Source organism: Carcharhinus amblyrhynchos, chromosome 16, assembly GCF_965287045.1.
Source record: "Carcharhinus amblyrhynchos chromosome 16, sCarAmb.v2.hapA, whole genome shotgun sequence".
In the NCBI taxonomy this organism is placed as follows: domain Eukaryota; kingdom Metazoa; phylum Chordata; class Chondrichthyes; order Carcharhiniformes; family Carcharhinidae; genus Carcharhinus; species Carcharhinus amblyrhynchos.
In genome coordinates, this window is record NC_137339.1 from 69,087,276 (window position 1) to 69,105,776 (window position 18,501).

The following is an 18,501-nucleotide window of genomic DNA, read 5'->3' on the forward strand; positions in this document are numbered from 1 at the left end:
GGTAAGGAACAAAGCGATTCTTATAATCGGGAGCATTGAGTCTTGACAGAACTTTTGAGAAGTTCGAAATAGGAACTAAAAGCTTTGGATGACATAACAAAATCTGAAATAGAAATCGGAGAACAAAACACTCAGTGTGTGAAAAGAGAACATCAGCAGATGGAAGACACAGCATTGGAATGATTCACTGTCCCCCATCAAACACTCCCAGGACAGGTACAGCACGGGGTTAGATACAGAGTAAAGCTCCCTCTACACTGTCCCCATCAAACACTCCCAGGACAGGTACAGCACAGGGTTAGATACAGAGTAAAGCTCCCTCTACACTGTCCCCATCAAATGCTCCCAGGACAGGTACAGCACGGGGTTAGATACAGAGTAAAGCTCCCTCTACACTGTCCCCATCAAACACTCCCAGGACAGGTACAGCACGGGGTTAGATACAGAGTAACCTAAAGAGAAAATGCTGGAAAGTCTCAGCAGGTCTGGCAGCCTCTGTAAGGAGAGAAGAGCTGATATTTCAAGTCCAGGTGGCCTTTTTTCAAAGCTAAAAGGCAGAGAAAGTGGGAGATATTTATGCTGCAGGGTGAGGGAATGAAAGATGAGTCATAGCCACAGAAACCAGGGGAAAGGCTGCTAATGGCAGCCCAGAGAGAGAATAAAGGGTGTGAATGTCCCAACCGGCAGAGACACTGAAATCAGAGGGTAAACAGTGACAGATGGAGGTGTGGGGGGAGGAGGGGGAATGGAACAGAGGGAGAATGTAGAAAAGGGGAAGCGGGGGGAGAAAAGGTAAGAGAAGGGGGATGAAGTAGGTGGAAAGAGTGAGGAGCATGAAAGAAAAATGGGAGAACTCCCAGAACAAGGATAGAGTCCCCCTTGTTTTCACATTTCACCCACCAGCCACCACATGCAAAGCATAATCCTCCACCATTTCCACCAACTCCAGCCTGATGCCACCACCAAACACATCTTCCCTTCACTCCCTCTGTCAGCATTCTGCAGAGATCATTCCCTCCAGGATAACTGAGTCCACTCCTCCACTGTACCCAACACCTCTCCCATCACTCATGGTACCTCCCCATGCAATCGCAGAAGGTGTAACACCTGCCCCTTTACCCCTTCTATGCTCACCATCCAAGGCCCAAAACACTCATTCCAGGTTAAGGAGCGTTTCACTTGCACCTCTTTCAATTTGGTGGATCACATTCACTGCTCCCAGTGTGGTCTCCTCTATATCGGAGAGACCAAGTGTAGACTGAGTGACCACTTTGCTGAGCACCTTTGGTCTGTGTGCAGTCAGGACACTGACCTTCCAGTTGCTTTGCCATTTTAACACACGATTCTGCTCCCATGCCCACATGTCTGCCCCGGCCTGCTGCAATGTTCCAGTGAAGCTGAATGCAAACTCAAGGAACAGCATCGCATCTCCCAGCTCGGCACTTTACAGCCTTCTGTCTCAATTCACCAACTTCAGATAGTGTGCACTACCCCACCTCCACCCCTCTGTTTTCATTCGATTTTATTTAATATTTTACTGTTCTCCACCTTTTATTTCTTTATTCTCCTTCTTCGTTCTTCTTCGCCCCGCCACTCATTCCCGCTACTTTATTCCTCTTCCCTTACCCTTTTTCCCCCCGCTTCCCCTTCTCTACATATCTGTGTCCCATACCCCACTGAACCCCCCACCCACCCCCACTCCCCCTTTCTTCATGTTGACTTTCTACTTTTCTCTTACCCTTTTCTCCCCCCGCTTCCCCTTTTCTACATTCTCCCTCTGTTCCATTCCCCCTCCTCCCCCCACACCTCCATCTGTCACTGTTTACCCTCTGATTTCAGTGTCTCTGCCGGTTGGGACATTCACACCCTTTAATCTCTCTCTGAGCTGCCATTAGCAGCCTTTCCCCTGGTTTCTGTGGCTATGACTCATCTTTCATTCCCTCCCCCTGCAGTGTAAATATCTCCCACTTTCTCTGCCTTTTAGCTTTGACAAAGGATCATCTGGTCTTGAAACATCAGCTCTTTTCTCTCCTTACAGATGCTGCCAGACCTGTTGAGATTTTCAAGCGTGTTCTCTTTTGGTTTCGGATTCCAGCATCTGCAGTCATTTGCTTTCACCCATGTTTATAGTATGGGATCCTGCTGTGCACCAGTTGACTGCACTGACGCCTCCTGCATTTACAACAGCCACTTCATGAAGGCAGGGAGATTTGGGGGGGCGGTAGCAGAGAGCAAAGTTCTTCATTGGCCCTACAAAGCTTGGGGAGAGATGCTGAGGTGCCAAATCAATGCGAGGTCTCTCAATTTTCTTATCGCTTGTACGCAGAGCTAGGGGAGGGGAAGGTGAGGGGGCAGTGGAAAGGGAGGTGGCTCATCAGGTGGGCAGTGCCATTGGACGATCCTTGAGGTGCTGCCATTTTGCCTTTTGCATATCACCATGAGAGATTAGCTCATCAAACAAGGTTTGATGAAGGGAGACCGGGTGTTCCGGGGCAAGGGCAGGCAGCAGTGTGGGGGGAAGGTGGGAGGGTGGGGAACAGGGACATGGGGACAGTTTGTTCCCCAGTAATTCCTGTTCCTGTGTAACAGGTTCAAAGGGCTGAATGCGGCCCCCTCCTGTTCCTGTGTAACAGGCTCGAGGGGCTGAATGGGGCCTCCTCCTGTTCCTGTGTAACAGGCTCGAGGGGCTCAATGGGGCCTCCTCCTGTTCCTGTGTAACAGGCTCGAGGGGCTGAATGCGGCCCCCTCCTGTTCCTGTGTAACAGGCTCGAGGGGCTCAATGGGGCCTCCTCCTGTTCCTGTGTAACAGGCTCGAGGGGCTCAATGGGGCCTCCTCCTGTTCCTGTGTAACAGGGGGCTCAATGGGGCCTCCTCCTGTTCCTGTGTAACAGGCTCGAGGGGCTGAATGGGGCCTCCTCCTGTTCCTGTGTAACAGGCTCGAGGGGCTGAATGGGGCCTCCTCCTCTTTATAGAAACATAGAAAAACTACAGCACACACAGGCCCTATGGCCCACAAGTTGCTCCGAACATGTCCCTACCTACTAGGCTTACCTATAACCCTCTGTTTTACTGGGTTCCATGTACTTATCCAAAAGTCTCTTAAAAGACCCTATTGAATCCATCTCCACCACCACTGCAGCAGCCGATTCCATGTACCCACCACCTTCTGAGTGAAAAACTTACCCCTGACATCTCCTCTGTACTTACTCCCCTGCACCCTAAAGCTGTGTCCTCTTGTGGCAGCCATTTCAGCCTTGGGAAAAAAGCCTCTGAGAATCCACTCGATCAATATGTCTCATCATCTTATAAACCTCTATCAGGTCACCCCTCATCCTTTGTCTCTCCAAGGAGAAAAGACCGAGCTCTCTCGACCTATCCTCATAAGGCATGCCACGCAATCCAGGCAACGTCCTTGTAAATCTCCTCTGCACCCTTTCTATGGCTTCCATAATGTGTAATGAGGCGACCAGAACTGAGCACAGTACTCCAAGTGGGGTCTGATCAGGGTCTTATACAGCTGCAACATTATCTTCCACTCCTAAACTCAATTCCTCAATTGATGAAGGCCAGTACACCATACGCCTTCTTAACCGCAGCCTCTACCTGCGAAGCTGCTTTGAGCGTCCTATGAACCCGGACCCCAAGATCCTTCTGGTCTTCCACACTGCCAAGAGTCTTACCCTTAATATTAAGTCTGTCATCCTATTTGACCTGCCAAAATGAATCACCACACACTTATTTGAGTTGAAGTCCATCTGCCACTTCCCTGCCCAGTCTTGCATTCTATCAATGTCTCGCTGCAACTTCTGACATCCCTCCACACTATCCACAACACCTCCAACCTATATGTCATCAACAAACTTACCAACCCATACCTCCACTTCCTCATCCAGGTCATTTATAAAAATCACAAGGAGTAAGGGTCCTAGAACAGATCCCTGAGACACTCCACTGGTGACTGACCTCCATGCAGAAAAAGACCCATCTACAACCGCTCTCTGCCTTCTGTGGGCAAGCCAGTTCTGGATCCACAAAGCAATGTTCCCTTGGATTGCATGCCTCCTCAATTTCTCAATAAGCCTTGCATGGGACACCTTATCAAACGCCTTACTGAAGTCCTATAAAACTACATCTACTGCTCTTCGTCAATGTGTTTAGACACATTCTCAAAAAATTCAATCAGGCTTGTAAGGCCTTTGACAAAGTCGTGCTGACTATTCTTGATCATACTATACCTCTCCAACTGTTCATAAATCCTGCCTCTCAGGATCTTCTCCATCAACCTACCAACCACTGAGGTTAGACTCACTGGTCTATAATTTCCTGGGCTATCACTTCTCCCTTTCTTGAATAAAGGAACCACATCCGCAATCTTCCAATCCTCCGAAACCTCTCCCGTCTCCATTCATGATGCAGAGATCATTGCCAGAGGCTCAGCAACCTCTTCCCTCACCTTCCTGTGTAACAGGCTGGAGGGGCTGAATGGGGCCTCCTCTTGTTCCTGGCTTTACTCGGTTAGTGGTTTTTATGAATCATGGAGTACAATAGGGAACAATATGCAGCATGCTGGAACAAAGAGTCATTTCTCATTTCTCATTCCCAGAGCTGATTAAAGGCTTTTTTCAATTCCCGTCTCTCTCAGCTTCAAAGTAAAATGGAAAATAGATGGGACAGATTTAAATTGATTAATTAATCCCTTCCTGAGAGACCACACGCTTACATTCAAACACAGAATTAATCAGCCTCATCCGGTAACTGACAAACATTCATAATATTCATCAAAGTCAGCTGACAAAAGACACCGGAAAACATCTAACCCCGTGCTGTACCTGTCCTGGGAGTGTTTGATGGGGGACAGTGTAGAGGGAGCTTTACTCTGTATCTAACCCTGTGCTGTACCTGTCCTGGGAGTGTTTAATGGGGGGACAGTGTAGAGGGAGCTTTACTCTGTATCTAACCCCGTGCTGTGCCTGTCCTGGGAGTGTTTGATTGGGTAAAAAGCCTGGCAACACCAGGTTTTAGTCCAACCGATTTATTTGGACTAAAACCTGGTGTTGTCAGACTTTTTACTGTGTTTACCCCAGTCCAACACCGGCATATCCACATCAGTGTTTGATAGGGACAGCGTAGAGGGAGCTTTACTCTGTATCTAACCCCGTGCTGTACCTGTCCTGGGAGTGTTTGATGGGGACAGTGTAGAGGGGGCTTTACTCTGTATCTAACCCTGTGCTGTCCCTGTCCTGGGAGTGTTTGATAGGGACAGCGTAGAGGGAGCTTTACTCTGTATCTAACCCTGTGCTGTACCTGTCCTGGGAGTGTTTGATGGGGGACAGTGTAGAGGGAGCTTTACTCTATATCTAACCCCGTTCTGTACCTGTCCTGGGTGTGTTTGGTTGGACAGTATTTGAAATAACTTGAGGCATTGTCCAGAAACTGAACTAGTCCCAGCCATATAATTACTGTGGCTACCAGAGCAGGTCAGAGGCTGGGAATCCTGTGGAGAGTAATTCATTTCCTGACTCCCCAAAGCCTGTCCATTATCTACACTGGAATACTCTCCACTTGCCTGGATGAGTGCGGCTCTAACAACACTGGAGAAGCTCGACACCATCCAGGACAAAGCAGCCCTGCTCGATCGACAACTCTCTTCACCCCCGACGCACAGTGACAGCCGTGTGTACCATCTACAAGATGCACTGCAGCAACTCACCAAGGCTCCTTAGGCAGCACCTTCCAAACCCACCACCTCTACCATCTAGAAGGACAAGGGCAGCAGATACCTGGGAACATCCCCTCTGAGTCACTCACCATCCTGACTTGGAAATATATTGGCCGTTCCTTCTATCATAGTTGAGAAGCTAAAGATAAAAATAGATATATCATCCTATGTGGGCTGTTTTTTAACTCAGGTTTTCTTCTCTGTGTTGTTAAAATTAGAAAATGCTGGAGCTAACAGATGGTTTAGCCAGTCACAGAATCATAGAATCCCTGTAATGCAGAAGTAGGCCATTCAGCCCATCACTCTTGCACCAACAAAGATCCCATTCAGGCCCCATCCCTATAAACTTCTGAATTTACCCTGTTAACTCCTGACACTAAGGGGCAATTTAGCATGGCCGATCAACTTAACCTGCACATCTTTGAACTGTGGGAGGAATCCAGAGCACCATGCAGACACGGGGAGAATGTGCAAATTCCACCCAAGCCAGGAATCGAACCCGGGTCCCTGGCGCTGAGGCAGTAATGCTAACCACTGTGCCAACCTGCTGCCCCAAAATGTAGTAGGCAGGATTCGAACCTACATGGGGAGACCCCATTGGTTTTCTAAATCATCATCTTAACCACATGGGCACAACTAGTCACCTGATGCAAGGCAGCAGTTTTGAGGTAACAATCACCATGGTGATGGGAGTATTGCCCAGGAAACTCCAAACAAATGGAAGCCTTTGTAGGTACTAAATCTCCCATAATGGTGCTCATGGCTACAGCATTCGCTATTCTGACACTATGCTCTGACCAAGCGAATGACTGTTCCCGACTTGAAATAAGCCTCAGGCATTCCCACCATCTCATGTCCAACATGGAGGAGGTGTGTTACATGACTTCCTCCGCAGCCCCAGCTGCATGGCAATCTTGTCTGTTGGAACTGAATTCCGGCAGTTACTGTGTGACCTCTCAACGTGAGCGAACTCTGGGCAACTGCCTGCGCTGTCTCCCATCAAGCTGGTGCCAGCAGTAAACTCTGACCCCCAGCAAACGTGACGGAAACATGGAGCTCATGTCCACCCCCGCTGACCAACTCAGTCTACGTGACACGTCCTGCTGTGGGAAATCAACTCTGCAGGAGCAATACTGTGGACTCCTAGTTTGGTTTCTGGATAAGTGTCAAATTGATACTTGTGTTTCTATTATGGTCGCGCCCTGAACATTCTTTGCTTTTCCTTATTCTCTCCATTGATTGATCGAGTGTAAAAAGGGAGTGAACATTGCGAAACTCCCCTCCAGTGTTTGGGCATGTGTAAGAATAAATGCATCTTTTTATTTTCACCTTGCCTTGTGTTCAGCTGTGCAAGTTAAAGTTTATTTATTTGTGTCACAAGTAGGCTTACATTAACACTGCAGTGCAGTTACTGTGAAATTCCCCTTGTCGCCGCACTCTGGCACTTGTTTGGGTCAACGCACCCTAACCAGCACGTCTTTCAGACTGTGGGAGGAAACCACACAGACATGGGGAGAACACGCAGACTCCACACAGTCAGTGACCTGAGCCGAGAATTGAACCCAGATCCCTGGTGTTATTACCTGAGGATCAGCACATTTCCAAATTTAAAAGTTAGGGAAAATATGCTGATGTTTACAAGTGGTAGAAATAAGATTAAGGAAAACACTGCAGAGACAGCTGGGAATCCAGGGAAATTTAATGCAAACACTCCCCCATGTCTGTGACACATCACTGTCGCTGGGTCTAAATCCTGGAACTCCCTCCCTAACAGCACTATGGGTGCACCTACACCACATGGGGATGGCAGCAGGTTCGAGATGGCAGCTCCCCACCACCTTCTGAAGGGGGCAATTAGGGATGGGGAGTGAATGCTGGGCCTGGTCAGGGACGCCATCATAATTCAACCTCCAGTATTTTGTTCAGTATTATGATGTTTCACTCGAAGGGTAACAGTTAAAGTGGATTTAGTGAGATGCTGATTGCTAACAGAGTCTGGGATGCACACGGCCCTTTAGAGAACACTCGAACCGTCTTTTCAGATGGAGTGACTGATCTAATTGCCTCCTCCCCATTGCATTGATGGTGATGTTACTGAGGTAATCAGTCTGAGCCAATCTGTTGTGAAGGAGTGTTCTTCATTGAGGACTGTGCTTGAAAGACAGAGTGTGAGAGAGAGAGACACTCACACGATAATTCTCGCTCACTCTCCCAACTACCCAGAACATCAGACAATCTCAAATCTAAAACACAAGCTGATCTGCTGTTTGCAGTCATGGGCTCTGCTTCATCAGCTGCCCGTCCAAAAGTCATTCACCTGGACATTGACGGAAAGATCCAGAAGGTGAGTTCATTGTGCAGTTGTTGCTCTTTCTGTCTCGCTGCCCTCCTGACAACCTTGAGCAATGCCATGTAGGTTAATGATTGGACAGGAAGAAGGATGTTCATTAATGCCTTCATTGTTTGAACAAACAATCGCTGCTGTTCCTGGTACTGAGGACAGTTTCTGTCGATCTAGTTCCCACAACCCCAGAAGGACAAAGAGAGAGGCTTTACTCTGTATCTAACCCCGTGCTGTACCTGTCCTGGGAGTGTTTGATGGGGGGACAGTGTAGAGGGAGCTTTACTCTATATCTAACCCCGTGCTGTCCCTGTCCTGGGAGTGTTTGATGGGGGGACAGTGTAGAGGGAGCTTTACTCTATATCTAACCCCGTGCTGTCCCTGTCCTGGGAGTGTTTGATGGGGACAGTGTAGAGGGAGCTTTACTCTGTATCTAACCCCATGCTGTACTTGTCCTGGGAGTGTTTGATGGGGGGACAGTGTAGAGGGAGCTTTACTCTGTATCTAACCCCGTGCTGTCCCTGTCCTGGGAGTGTTTGATGGGGACAGTGTAGAGGGAGCATTACTCTGTATCTAACCCCGTGCTGTACCTGTCCTGGGAGTGTTTGATGGGGGGACAGTGTAGAGGGAGCTTTACTCTGTATCTAACCCTGTGCTGTACCTGTCCTGGGAGTGTTTGATGAGGACAGCGTTTGTGTTTAGTTTTGTATCTAAAGATGGAAAGTTTGAAGCAGAGATTCACCTGTAACTGGTTGACCTTCACTCAGGTCAATGACAGGGATGTTGATCCTCTCCCCGCTGACGTCACCTCAGTAATCAGCAGTTTTAAAACACTTGGTGCTCACACAATACAGATTTTAATCAGCTTCATGGAAAGGGCTTGTGATTAGTCATAAATAGAAACCGTCTTAAGGTGAAAGCTCATCTCAGGCTAAACCAACCAGATCAGTGATCAGCAATCACAACAAGCGCTGAGGATTCAATCATTTTACAGTGCACTCCCTGCACACTTACTAATGAAGTCAGTTACTGTCATGGCGTACTCGTTCAGGCTGGTCGCAGAGTTTTTAAATACTGACCAGTTCACTGACTCCAAGCAGCCCCGATTCCTCAGACCAACACTGCACGACTCTCTTTGATGGATTCTCCTGCTTCAGTTTTTGTTTGTAAGCCGGGAGCAGGAGCACAACCTTGTGGTCTGATTTACCAAAGTGTGGGCGAGTGATAGAGTGGTAGGCATGTTTGATATTTATGTTGTAATGGCCTTGGATGTTTGGGCCTCTGGTGGAACGGGAGGTGTGTTGGTGGTAACTTGGTAGTACACTCTTGAGCTTAGCCTGATTGAAGTCCCCAGCCACGATGAACAAGACCTCAGGATGTTTCATCTCAAGGCTACTTGGAGTGGTGTATATTTTGTCCAGCAGAATCTTCACATCCACATGGGGTGGGATGTAAACTGCCATCAGGATAACGGAGGTGAACTCCCGCGGAAGGTAGCAGGGGTGGCATTTTTGGCATCAAGTATTCTAGGCATGGGGAGCAGAAACGAGGCACCACGAGGTATTGATTCGGAAGCAGATGCCGTCTCCCCTAGCCGTGCCTCAGGCCAATGTGCGGACCATTCAATGATTCACTAATCCCCTTTAGGGAAGCAAATCTACCGTCCTTACCCAAATCTGGCCTACATGTGACGATAGTAGTCATGACGTGGATATGCCGGCTGGACTTAAACCTGGTGTTGTCAGACTTTTTACTACATGTGACTCCAGAGCTATAGCAATGAGGTTGACTCTCAACTGCCCTCAGGCAACCAGGGATGGGTAATAAATGCTGGCCCAACCTGTGACGCCAATATCCCATGAATTAATTAAAAAAAAACAATGTCCAGGTTTGGGTTGACAAGTGGCAAGTAACATTCGCACCACGCAAATGTCAGGCAATGACCATCACCAACATGCGACACGAACCATCACCCCTTAACATTCAGTGGCATTACCATCACTGAAAGCTCCCCAGATTAACGTCCTGGGGGTTACCACTGTCCAGAAACTGAACTGGACCCAGCCATATAAATACTGTGGCTCCCAGAGCAGGTCAGAGGCTGGGAATCCTGCGGGGAGTAACTCACCTCCTGACTCCCAAAGCCTGACACCGTCTACAAGGCACAAGTCAGGAGTGTGATGGAATACTCCCCACTTGCCTGGATGGGTGCAGCTCCAACAACACTCGAGAAGCTCAACACCATCCAGGACAAAGCAGCCCCGCTCGATCGACACGCTAACCACAAACACTCACTCCCTCCACCACCAATGCACAGTGACAGCCGTGTGTACCATCTACAAGATGCACTGCAGCAACTCGCCAAGGCTCCTTCGGCAGCACCTTCCAAACCCACCACCTCTACCATCTAGAAGGACAAGGGCAGCAGATGCCTGGGAACACCCCCCACCTGGAGGTTCCCCTCCGAGTCACTCACCATCCTGACTTGGAAATATATCGGCCATTCCTTCACTGTTGCTGGGGTCAGAATCCTAGAACTCCCTCCCTAACAGCACTGTGGGTGTATCTACACCACACGGGGATGGCGGCTCACTCACCACCTTCTCAATGGGCAATTAGGAATGGGGTGGGGGGGGCAGGTAGATAGTGGGTCCGGTCGGCGATGGCTAAATAGAACATATAATCAACTGGCTGAGCAAGGCAGCCAGGTTCGGGAATTTCTGTGTGACCGTTTTCTCCTGTGAATGGCTTTAACATCATTTTCTGGATTGTTCCAGGTGATCTTCAGCAGCCTCTCAAGCCCCTCTGACGTGCGGGAGACCCTGTCTGTAGCAGCTGGTGCACTGAGGTCAGTCCAGCTTCCATTCATCAACTTACCCAATGTGTAGAAGCCTCTGGAAATGTGACCTCTCAGGCAAAGGATTCCACGTGCCCCAGCATGACTCATGGGACTGCAGCCCCCGTCATGCCCGGGGACTGATACCGCATCCTTCTTTCCAACACATTCCTCTCCCTATCTCTGTAACCTCCTCCAACCCCTACACCCCTCCCTATCTCTGTAACCTCCTCCAGCCCCTACACCCCTCCCTATCTCTGTAACCTCCTCCAGCCCTTACAATCTTCCCTGTCTCTGTAACCTCCGACAGTCCCGACAACCCTCCCTATCTCTGTAACCTCCTCCATCTCCTACAACCCTCCCTATCACTGTATCCTCCTCCAATCCCAAGAACGCTCCCTATCTCTATAACATCCTACAACCTCCACTGAAGAAGTGCTGCACTGTCAGAGGGTCAGTATTGAGGGAGTGCCGCACTGTCAGAGGGTCAGTGCTGAATGAGTGCCGCACTGTCAGAGGGTCAGTGCTGAGGGAGTGCTGCACTGTCAGAGGGTCAGTGCTGAATGAGTGCCGCACTGTCAGAGGGTCAGTGCTGAGGGAATGCCGCACTGTCAGAGGGTCAGTGCTGAGGGAGTGCCGCACTGTCGGAGGGTCAGTGCTGAGGGAGTGCTACACTGTCAGAGGGTCAGTACTGAGGGAGCGCCGCACTGTCAGAGGGTCAGTGCTGAGGGAGTGCCGCACTGTCAGAGGGTCAGTGCTGAGGGAGTGCCGCACTGTCAGAGGGTCAGTACTGAGGGAGCGCCGCATTGTCAGAGGGTCAGTGCTGAGGGAGTGCCGCACTGTCAGAGGGTCAGTGCTGAGGGAGTGCCGCACTGTCAGAGGGTCAGTACTGAGGGAGTGCCGCACTGTCAGAGGGTCAGTGCTGAGGGAGTGCCGCACTGTCAGAGGGTCAGTGCTGAGGGAGTGCCGCACTGTCAGAGGGTCAGTGCTGAGGGAGTGCTGCACTGTCAGAGGGTCAGTGCTGAATGAGTGCCGCACTGTCAGAGGGTCAGTACTGAGGGAGCGCCGCACTGTCAGAGGGTCAGTGCTGAGGGAATGCCGCACTGTCAGAGGGTCAGTGCTGAGGGAGTGCCGCACTGTCAGAGGGTCAGTACTGAGGGAGGGCTTCAGTGTCAGAGGGTCAGTGCTGAGGGAGTGCTGCACTGTTAGAGGGTCAGTGCTGAGGGAGTGCCGCACTGTCAGAGGGTCAGTACTGAGGGAGTGCTGCAGTGTCAGAGGGTCAGTGCTGAAGGAGTGCCGCACTGTCAGAGGGTCAGTGCTGAGGGAGTGCTGCACTGTCAGCGGGTCAGTACTGAGGGAGTGCTGCACTGTCAGAGGGTCAGTGCTGAGGGAGCATCACACTGTCAGAGGGTCAGTACTGAGGGAGTGCTGCACTGTCAGAGGGTCGGTACTGAGGGAGTGCCGCACTGTCAGAGGGTCAGTACTGAGGGAGTGCTGCACTGTTGGAGATATTGCCTTTCAGGATGAGACATTACTAGTGTGGCATGATTGCACAGCAGTTGGCATTGCTGCCTCACATCGCCAGGTACCCAAGTTTGATTCCCGAGTTTGGTCACTGTCTGTGCAGAGTTTGCACGTTCTTCCCATGTCTGCATGGGTTTCCTCTGGGTGCTCCAGGTTTCCTCCAACAGTCTGAAAGTCAGGTTAGGGACATTGGCATGCTAAATTCTCCTTCAGTGTACCCGAACAGGTGGTGGAGTGTAGTAACTTGGGGGATTTTCACAGCAACTTCATTGCAGTGTTAATGTAAACCTGCTTGTGACACTAATAAATAGGCGTTACAACTTTTACACCGAGGTTCTGTCTCAGGGTGGGTGTAAAAGAATCCTTGGCCACTATTTGGAAGGTAGTGTGTGTTGTGGTTGGGGGGGGAGGAATAATTAACCCTGAGGCCAATATTAATCGACAACCTAATCGACTGAAAAACAGCTGTTCTGGAACAGCATTACTTTGGGATCTTGCTGTGCATTGTTTTGCTGCCACATTCTCAACATCACAACAGTGACCCCACTTCAGACACAGTGGCTGTAAGGGTCTGTGGGATGTTGCGAAGGGGTGGCGGGTGCTAGGGGAATGCATAGAACATAGAACATTCCAGCGCAGTACAGGCCCTTCGGCCCTCGATGTTGCGCCGACCAGTGGAACCAATCTAATGACCCTCTAACCTAAACTATTCCAATATTATCCATATGCCTAGCCACTGACCATTTGAACGCCCTTAAAGTTGGCGAGTCCACAACTGCTGCAGGCAGGGCATTCCACGCCCTTACTACCCTCTGAGTAAAGAACCTACCTCTGACATCCGTCCTATAACTACCACCCCTTAATTTAAAGCTATGTCCCCTCGTGTTAGCCGTCACCGTCCGAGGAAAAAGGCTCTCACTGTCCACCCTATCCAATCCTCTGATCATCTTCTCTGCCTCAATTAGGTCACCTCGTAACCTTCTTCTCTCCAATGAAAATAACCTCAAGTCCCTCAGCCTTTCCTCATGAGACCTTCCCACCATACCAGGCAACATCCTGGTAAACCTCCTCTGCACCCTTTCCAATGCCTCCACATCTTTCTTATAATGCGGCAACCAGAACTGTACGCAATACTCCAAGTGCGGCCGCACCAGAGTTTTGTACAGTTGTAACATGACCTCATGGCTCCGAAATTCAATCCCTTTACCAATAAAAGCTAACAAACCGTACGCCTTCTTAACAACCTTATCAACCTGGGTGCCAACTTTCAGGGAGCTATGCACATGTACCCCGAGATCTCTCTGCTCGTCAACACTGCTAAGAGTCCCTCCATTCGCCCTACTCCTGTTACTCTTTCCAAAGTGAATCACCTCACACTTTTCTGTATTAAACTCCATTTGCCACCTCTTGGCCCAGCTCTGCAGCTTATCTATGTGCCTTTGCAAACTATAACATGCATCCTCACTGTCTACAACTCCTCCGACTTTGGTGTCGTCAGCAAATTTACTAATCCATCCTTCAACACCCTCATCTAGGTCATTTATAAAAATGACAAACAGCAGTGGCCCCAAAACAGATCCTTGAGGTACACCACTTGTAACTGAACTCCAGGTTGAATATTTCCCATCAACCACCACCCTCTGTCTTCTATCAGCTAGCCAATTCCTGATCCAAACTGCTAAATCACCCTCAATCCCATGCATCTGCAATTTCTGCAGTAGCCTACCATGGGGAACCTTATCAAACGCTTTGCTAAAATCCGTATTCACCATGTCAACTGCCTTACCCTTATCCACCTCTTTGGTCACCTTCTCAAAAAACTCGATAAGGTTTGTGAGGCATGACCTATCCTTCACAAAACTGTGTTGACTATCCCTAATCAATTTATTTCTCTCCAGATGATTATAAATCCTATCCCTTATAATTCTTTCCAAAACTTTGCCCACAACAAAAGTAAAGCTCACTGGTCTATAATTCCCAGGATGGCCTCTACTCCCCTTCTTGAACAAGGGGACAACATTTGCTATTCCTCCAGGATCTCTCTCTCAGTTCTCGCCTTGTTCCAACAGGGGGGAGGTGGTCTCCTTGGTCGATCAGGTGGGAAACCCTGTCAGCATTAACCCCGAGATGCCGGCCAACTCCGAGAGGTGAGTGTTACCATGGAAACAGACTCGTGGGGTATGGAGTGTTGGAAGATCAAAGCAGATATCTAGCCAATTCCTCTTAGGAATGTTAGCTCAGAATGGAGTCACCGATAGAGGGAAGAGTGTACATGGGGGTGTGGGACGGGGAGAGTGTACATGGCAGGGTGGGAGGGGGAGAGTGTACATGGCGGGGTGGGAGGGGGAGGGTGTACATGGGGGTGTGGGAGGGGGAGAGTGTACGGGGGGGGTGGGAGGGGGAGAGGGTACATGGGGGGGGTGGGAGGGGGAGAGGGTACATGGGGGTGTGGGGGGGGAGAGTGTACGGGGGGGGTGGGAGGGGGAGAGGGTACATGGGGGGGGTGGGAGGGGGAGAGGGTACATGGGGGTGTGGGGGGGGAGAGGGTACATGGGGGTGTAGGGGGAGAGGGTACATGGGGGTGTGGGGGGGGAGAGGGTACATGGGGGTGTGGGGGGGGAGAGGGTACATGGGGGTGTGGGAGGGGGAGAGTGTACATGGGGATGTGGGAGGGGGAGAGGGTACATGGGGTGTGGGAGGGGGAGAATGAACATGGGGGTTGGGAAGGGGAGAGGGTACATGGGGGTGTGGGGGGGGAGAGGGTACATGGGGGTGTGGGAGGGGGAGAGTGTACATGGGGATGTGGGACGGGGGAGAGGGTACATGGAGCGTGGGAGGGGGAGAGTGTGTACATGGGGGCATGGGACAGGGAGAGTGTACATGGGGGTTGGGGGGTAGTGTATATGGAGTGTGGGAGGGGGAGATGTGCCTGGGGGCATGGGAGGGGGAGAGTGTACATGGGGGCGTGGGAGGGGGCAAGTGTGCATGGGGGCATGGGAGGGGGAGAGTATGTACATGAAGGTGTGGGGGGAGTGTGAATGGGGGTGTGGGATGGGGGAGTGTACGTGGGTGTGTGGGAGAGGGGGAGTGTGTACATGGGGGTGTGGGAGGGGGAGAGGGTACATGGAGGTGTGGGAGGGGGAGATGTGCATGGGAGTGTGGAAGAGGGAGAGTGTGTACATGGGGGTACGGGAGGGGGAGCATGGACATGGGGGTGAGGGAGGGGGAATGGGAGGACAGAGTCAGTGATGAGGAAGAAGGTACATGGGGGTGTGGGAGGGGGTTAATTGGGTGGGGGGAGTGAAAGATGGGGGAGAGGGTGTGTGCATGGGGGTCAATGGGCAGACTCAGTGATGGGGGAGAGGATAGCTGGGGGTGTGGGAGGGGTAGATGGGTGGATAGAGTCAGTGATGGGAGAGAGTGCACATGGGTGTGTGGGAGGGGGAGAGGGTACATAGAGGTGTGGGGGGGGAGATGTACATGGGAGTGTGGGATGAGGTTAAATTGCATTGAGTGATTTTTTTGCGAAAGCACTAATTCCATCGCTATTTTTTGCAGTTTTCCATATAAGGTCATCGTTGTAAGTGAGGGGGAAGCTGGTAAGAGATATTCACTCAATATAAACTGTTCGACAGTGTGCAGATTGAGCAGACAACACCAATCTGAACCTGAGCAGAATGATTAGTAGAAGTGAAGCTTCGACCTGAGGTTGATTAGGGTCATAAACGAGACTCACACTGCCCGACTAGAGAGAGAACTGCACTGTACCAGGGTCGGTGCTGAAGGAGGGCCGGACTGCCAGAGGGTCAGTGCTGAGGGAGTGCCACGCTGCCAGAGGGTCAGCGCTGAGGGAGTGCCGCACTGTCAGAGGACCAGTGCAGAGGGAGTGCCGCACTGTCAGAGGGTCAGTGCATAGGGACTGCCGCACTGTCAGAGGGTCAGTGATGAGGGAGTGCCGCTCTGTCAGAGGACCAGTGCAGAGGGAGTGCCGCACTGTCAGAGGACCAGTGCAGAGGGAGTGCTGCACTGCCAGAGGGTCAGTGCTGAGGGAGGGCCGCACTGCCAGAGGGTCAGTGCTGAGGGAGTGCCGCACTGTCAGAGGACCAGTGCAGAGGGAGTGCCGCACTGTCAGAGGGTCAGTGCTGAGGGAGTGCCGCACTGTCAGAGGACCAGTGCAGAGGGAGTGCCGCACTGTCAGAGGGTCAGTGCTGAGGGAGGGCTGCAATTCCAGAGGGTCAGTGCTGAGGGAGTGCCGCACTGTCAGAGGACCAGTGCTGAGCGAGTGCCACACTGTCAGAGGGCCAGTGCTGAGGAAGTGCCGCACTGTCAGAGGGTCAGTGCTGAGGGAGTGCCGCACTGTCAGAGGACCAGTACTGAGGGAGTGCCGCACTGTCAGAGGGTCAGTGCTGAGGGAGTGCCGCACTGTCAGAGGACCAGTACTGAGGGAGTGCCGCACTGTCAGAGGACCAGTGCAGAGGGAGTGCTGCACTGTCAGAGGACCAGTGCTGTGGGAGTGCCGCACTGTCAGAGGGTCAGTGCAGAGGGAGTGCCGCACTGTCAGAGGGTCAGTGCTGAGGGAGTGCTGCACAGTCAGAGGGTCAGTACTGAGGGAGTGCCGTACTGTCAGAGGGACAGTGCTGAGGGAGTGCCGCACTGTCAGAGGGTCAGTGCTGAGGGAGTGCCGCACTGTCAGAGGGTCAGTGCTGAGGGAGTGCCACACTGTCAGAGGGTCAGTACTGAGGGAGTGCCGCACTGTCAGAGGGTCAGTGCAGAGGGAGTGCCGCACTGTCAGAGGACCAGTGCAGAGGGAGTGCCGCACTGCCAGAGGGTCAGTGCTGAGGGAGGGGCCGCACTGCCAGAGGGTCAGTGCTGAGGGAGTGCCACGCTGCCAGAGGGTCAGTGCTGAGGGAGTGCCGCACTGTCAGAGGACCAGTGCAGAGGGAGTGACGCACTGTCAGAGGGTCAGTGCAGAGGGACTGCCGCACTGTCAGAGGGTCAGTGCTGAGGGAGTGCCGCACTGTCAGAGGACCAGTGCAGAGGGAGTGCCGCACTGGCAGAGGACCAGTTCAGAGGGAGTGCTGCACTGCCAGAGGGTCAGTGCTGAGGGAGGGCCGCACTGCCAGAGGGTCAGTGCTGAGGGAGTGCCGCACTGTCAGAGGACCAGTGCAGAGGGAGTGCCGCACTGTCAGAGGGTCAGTGCTGAGGGAGGGCTGCACTGCCAGAGGGTCAGTGCTGAGGGAGTGCCGCACTGTCAGAGGACCAGTGCTGAGGGAGTGCCGCACTGTCAGAGGGTCAGTGCTGAGGGAGTGCCGTACTGTCAGAGGGACAGTGCTGAGGGAGTGCCGCACTGTCAGAGGGTCAGTGCTGAGGGAGTGCTGCACTGTCAGAGGGACAGTGCTGATGGAGCGCCGCGCTGTCAGAGGGTCAGTGCTGAGGGAGTGCCGCACTGTCTGAGGGTCAGTGCTGAGGGAGTGCCGCACTGTCAGAGGGACAGTGCTGAGGGAGTGCCGCACTGTCAGAGGGTCAGTGCTGAGGGAGTGCCGCACTGTCAGAGGGTCAGTACTGAGGGAGTGCCGCACTGTCAGAGGACCAGTGCAGAGGGAGTGCCGCACTGCCAGAGGGTCAGTGCTGAGGGAGGGCCGCACTGCCAGAGGGTCAGTGCTGAGGGAGTGCCGCACTGTCAGAGGACCAGTGCAGAGGGAGTGCCGCACTGTCAGAGGGTCAGTGCTGAGGGAGGGCTGCACTGCCAGAGGGTCAGTGCTGAGGGAGTGCCGCACTGTCAGGGGGTCAGTGCTGAGGGAGTGCCGCACTGTCAGAGGACCAGTGCAGAGGGAGTGCCGCACTGTCAGAGGACCAGTGCAGAGGGAGTGCCGCACTGTCAGAGGGTCAGTGCTGAGGGAGGGCTGCACTGCCAGAGGGTCAGTGCTGAGGGAGTGCCGCGCTGTCAGAGGACCAGTGCAGAGGGAGTGCCGCACTGCCAGAGGGTCAGTGCTGAGGGAGGGCCGCACTGCCAGAGGGTCAGTGCTGAGGGAGTGCCACGCTGCCAGAGGGTCAGTGCTGAGGGAGTGCCGCACTGTCAGA

General features: G+C 52.2%; 1 protein-coding gene across 1 annotated transcript in view; it reads left to right on the forward strand.

Annotated features, from left to right (window-relative positions):
• Nucleotides 1-7,994: 7,994 nt before the first annotated feature.
• LOC145353724 (high affinity cGMP-specific 3',5'-cyclic phosphodiesterase 9A-like) overlaps nucleotides 7,995-18,501 on the forward strand; it is a 43,787-nt gene continuing 33,280 nt past the window's right edge. Inside the window, exons 1-4 of the mRNA XM_080204491.1 lie at nucleotides 7,995-8,063; nucleotides 10,838-10,908; nucleotides 14,490-14,567; nucleotides 15,979-16,019. Of these exons, the coding sequence (XP_080060617.1) occupies nucleotides 7,995-8,063; nucleotides 10,838-10,908; nucleotides 14,490-14,567; nucleotides 15,979-16,019 (259 nt within the window). The remainder of the gene's footprint in view (nucleotides 8,064-10,837; nucleotides 10,909-14,489; nucleotides 14,568-15,978; nucleotides 16,020-18,501) is intronic.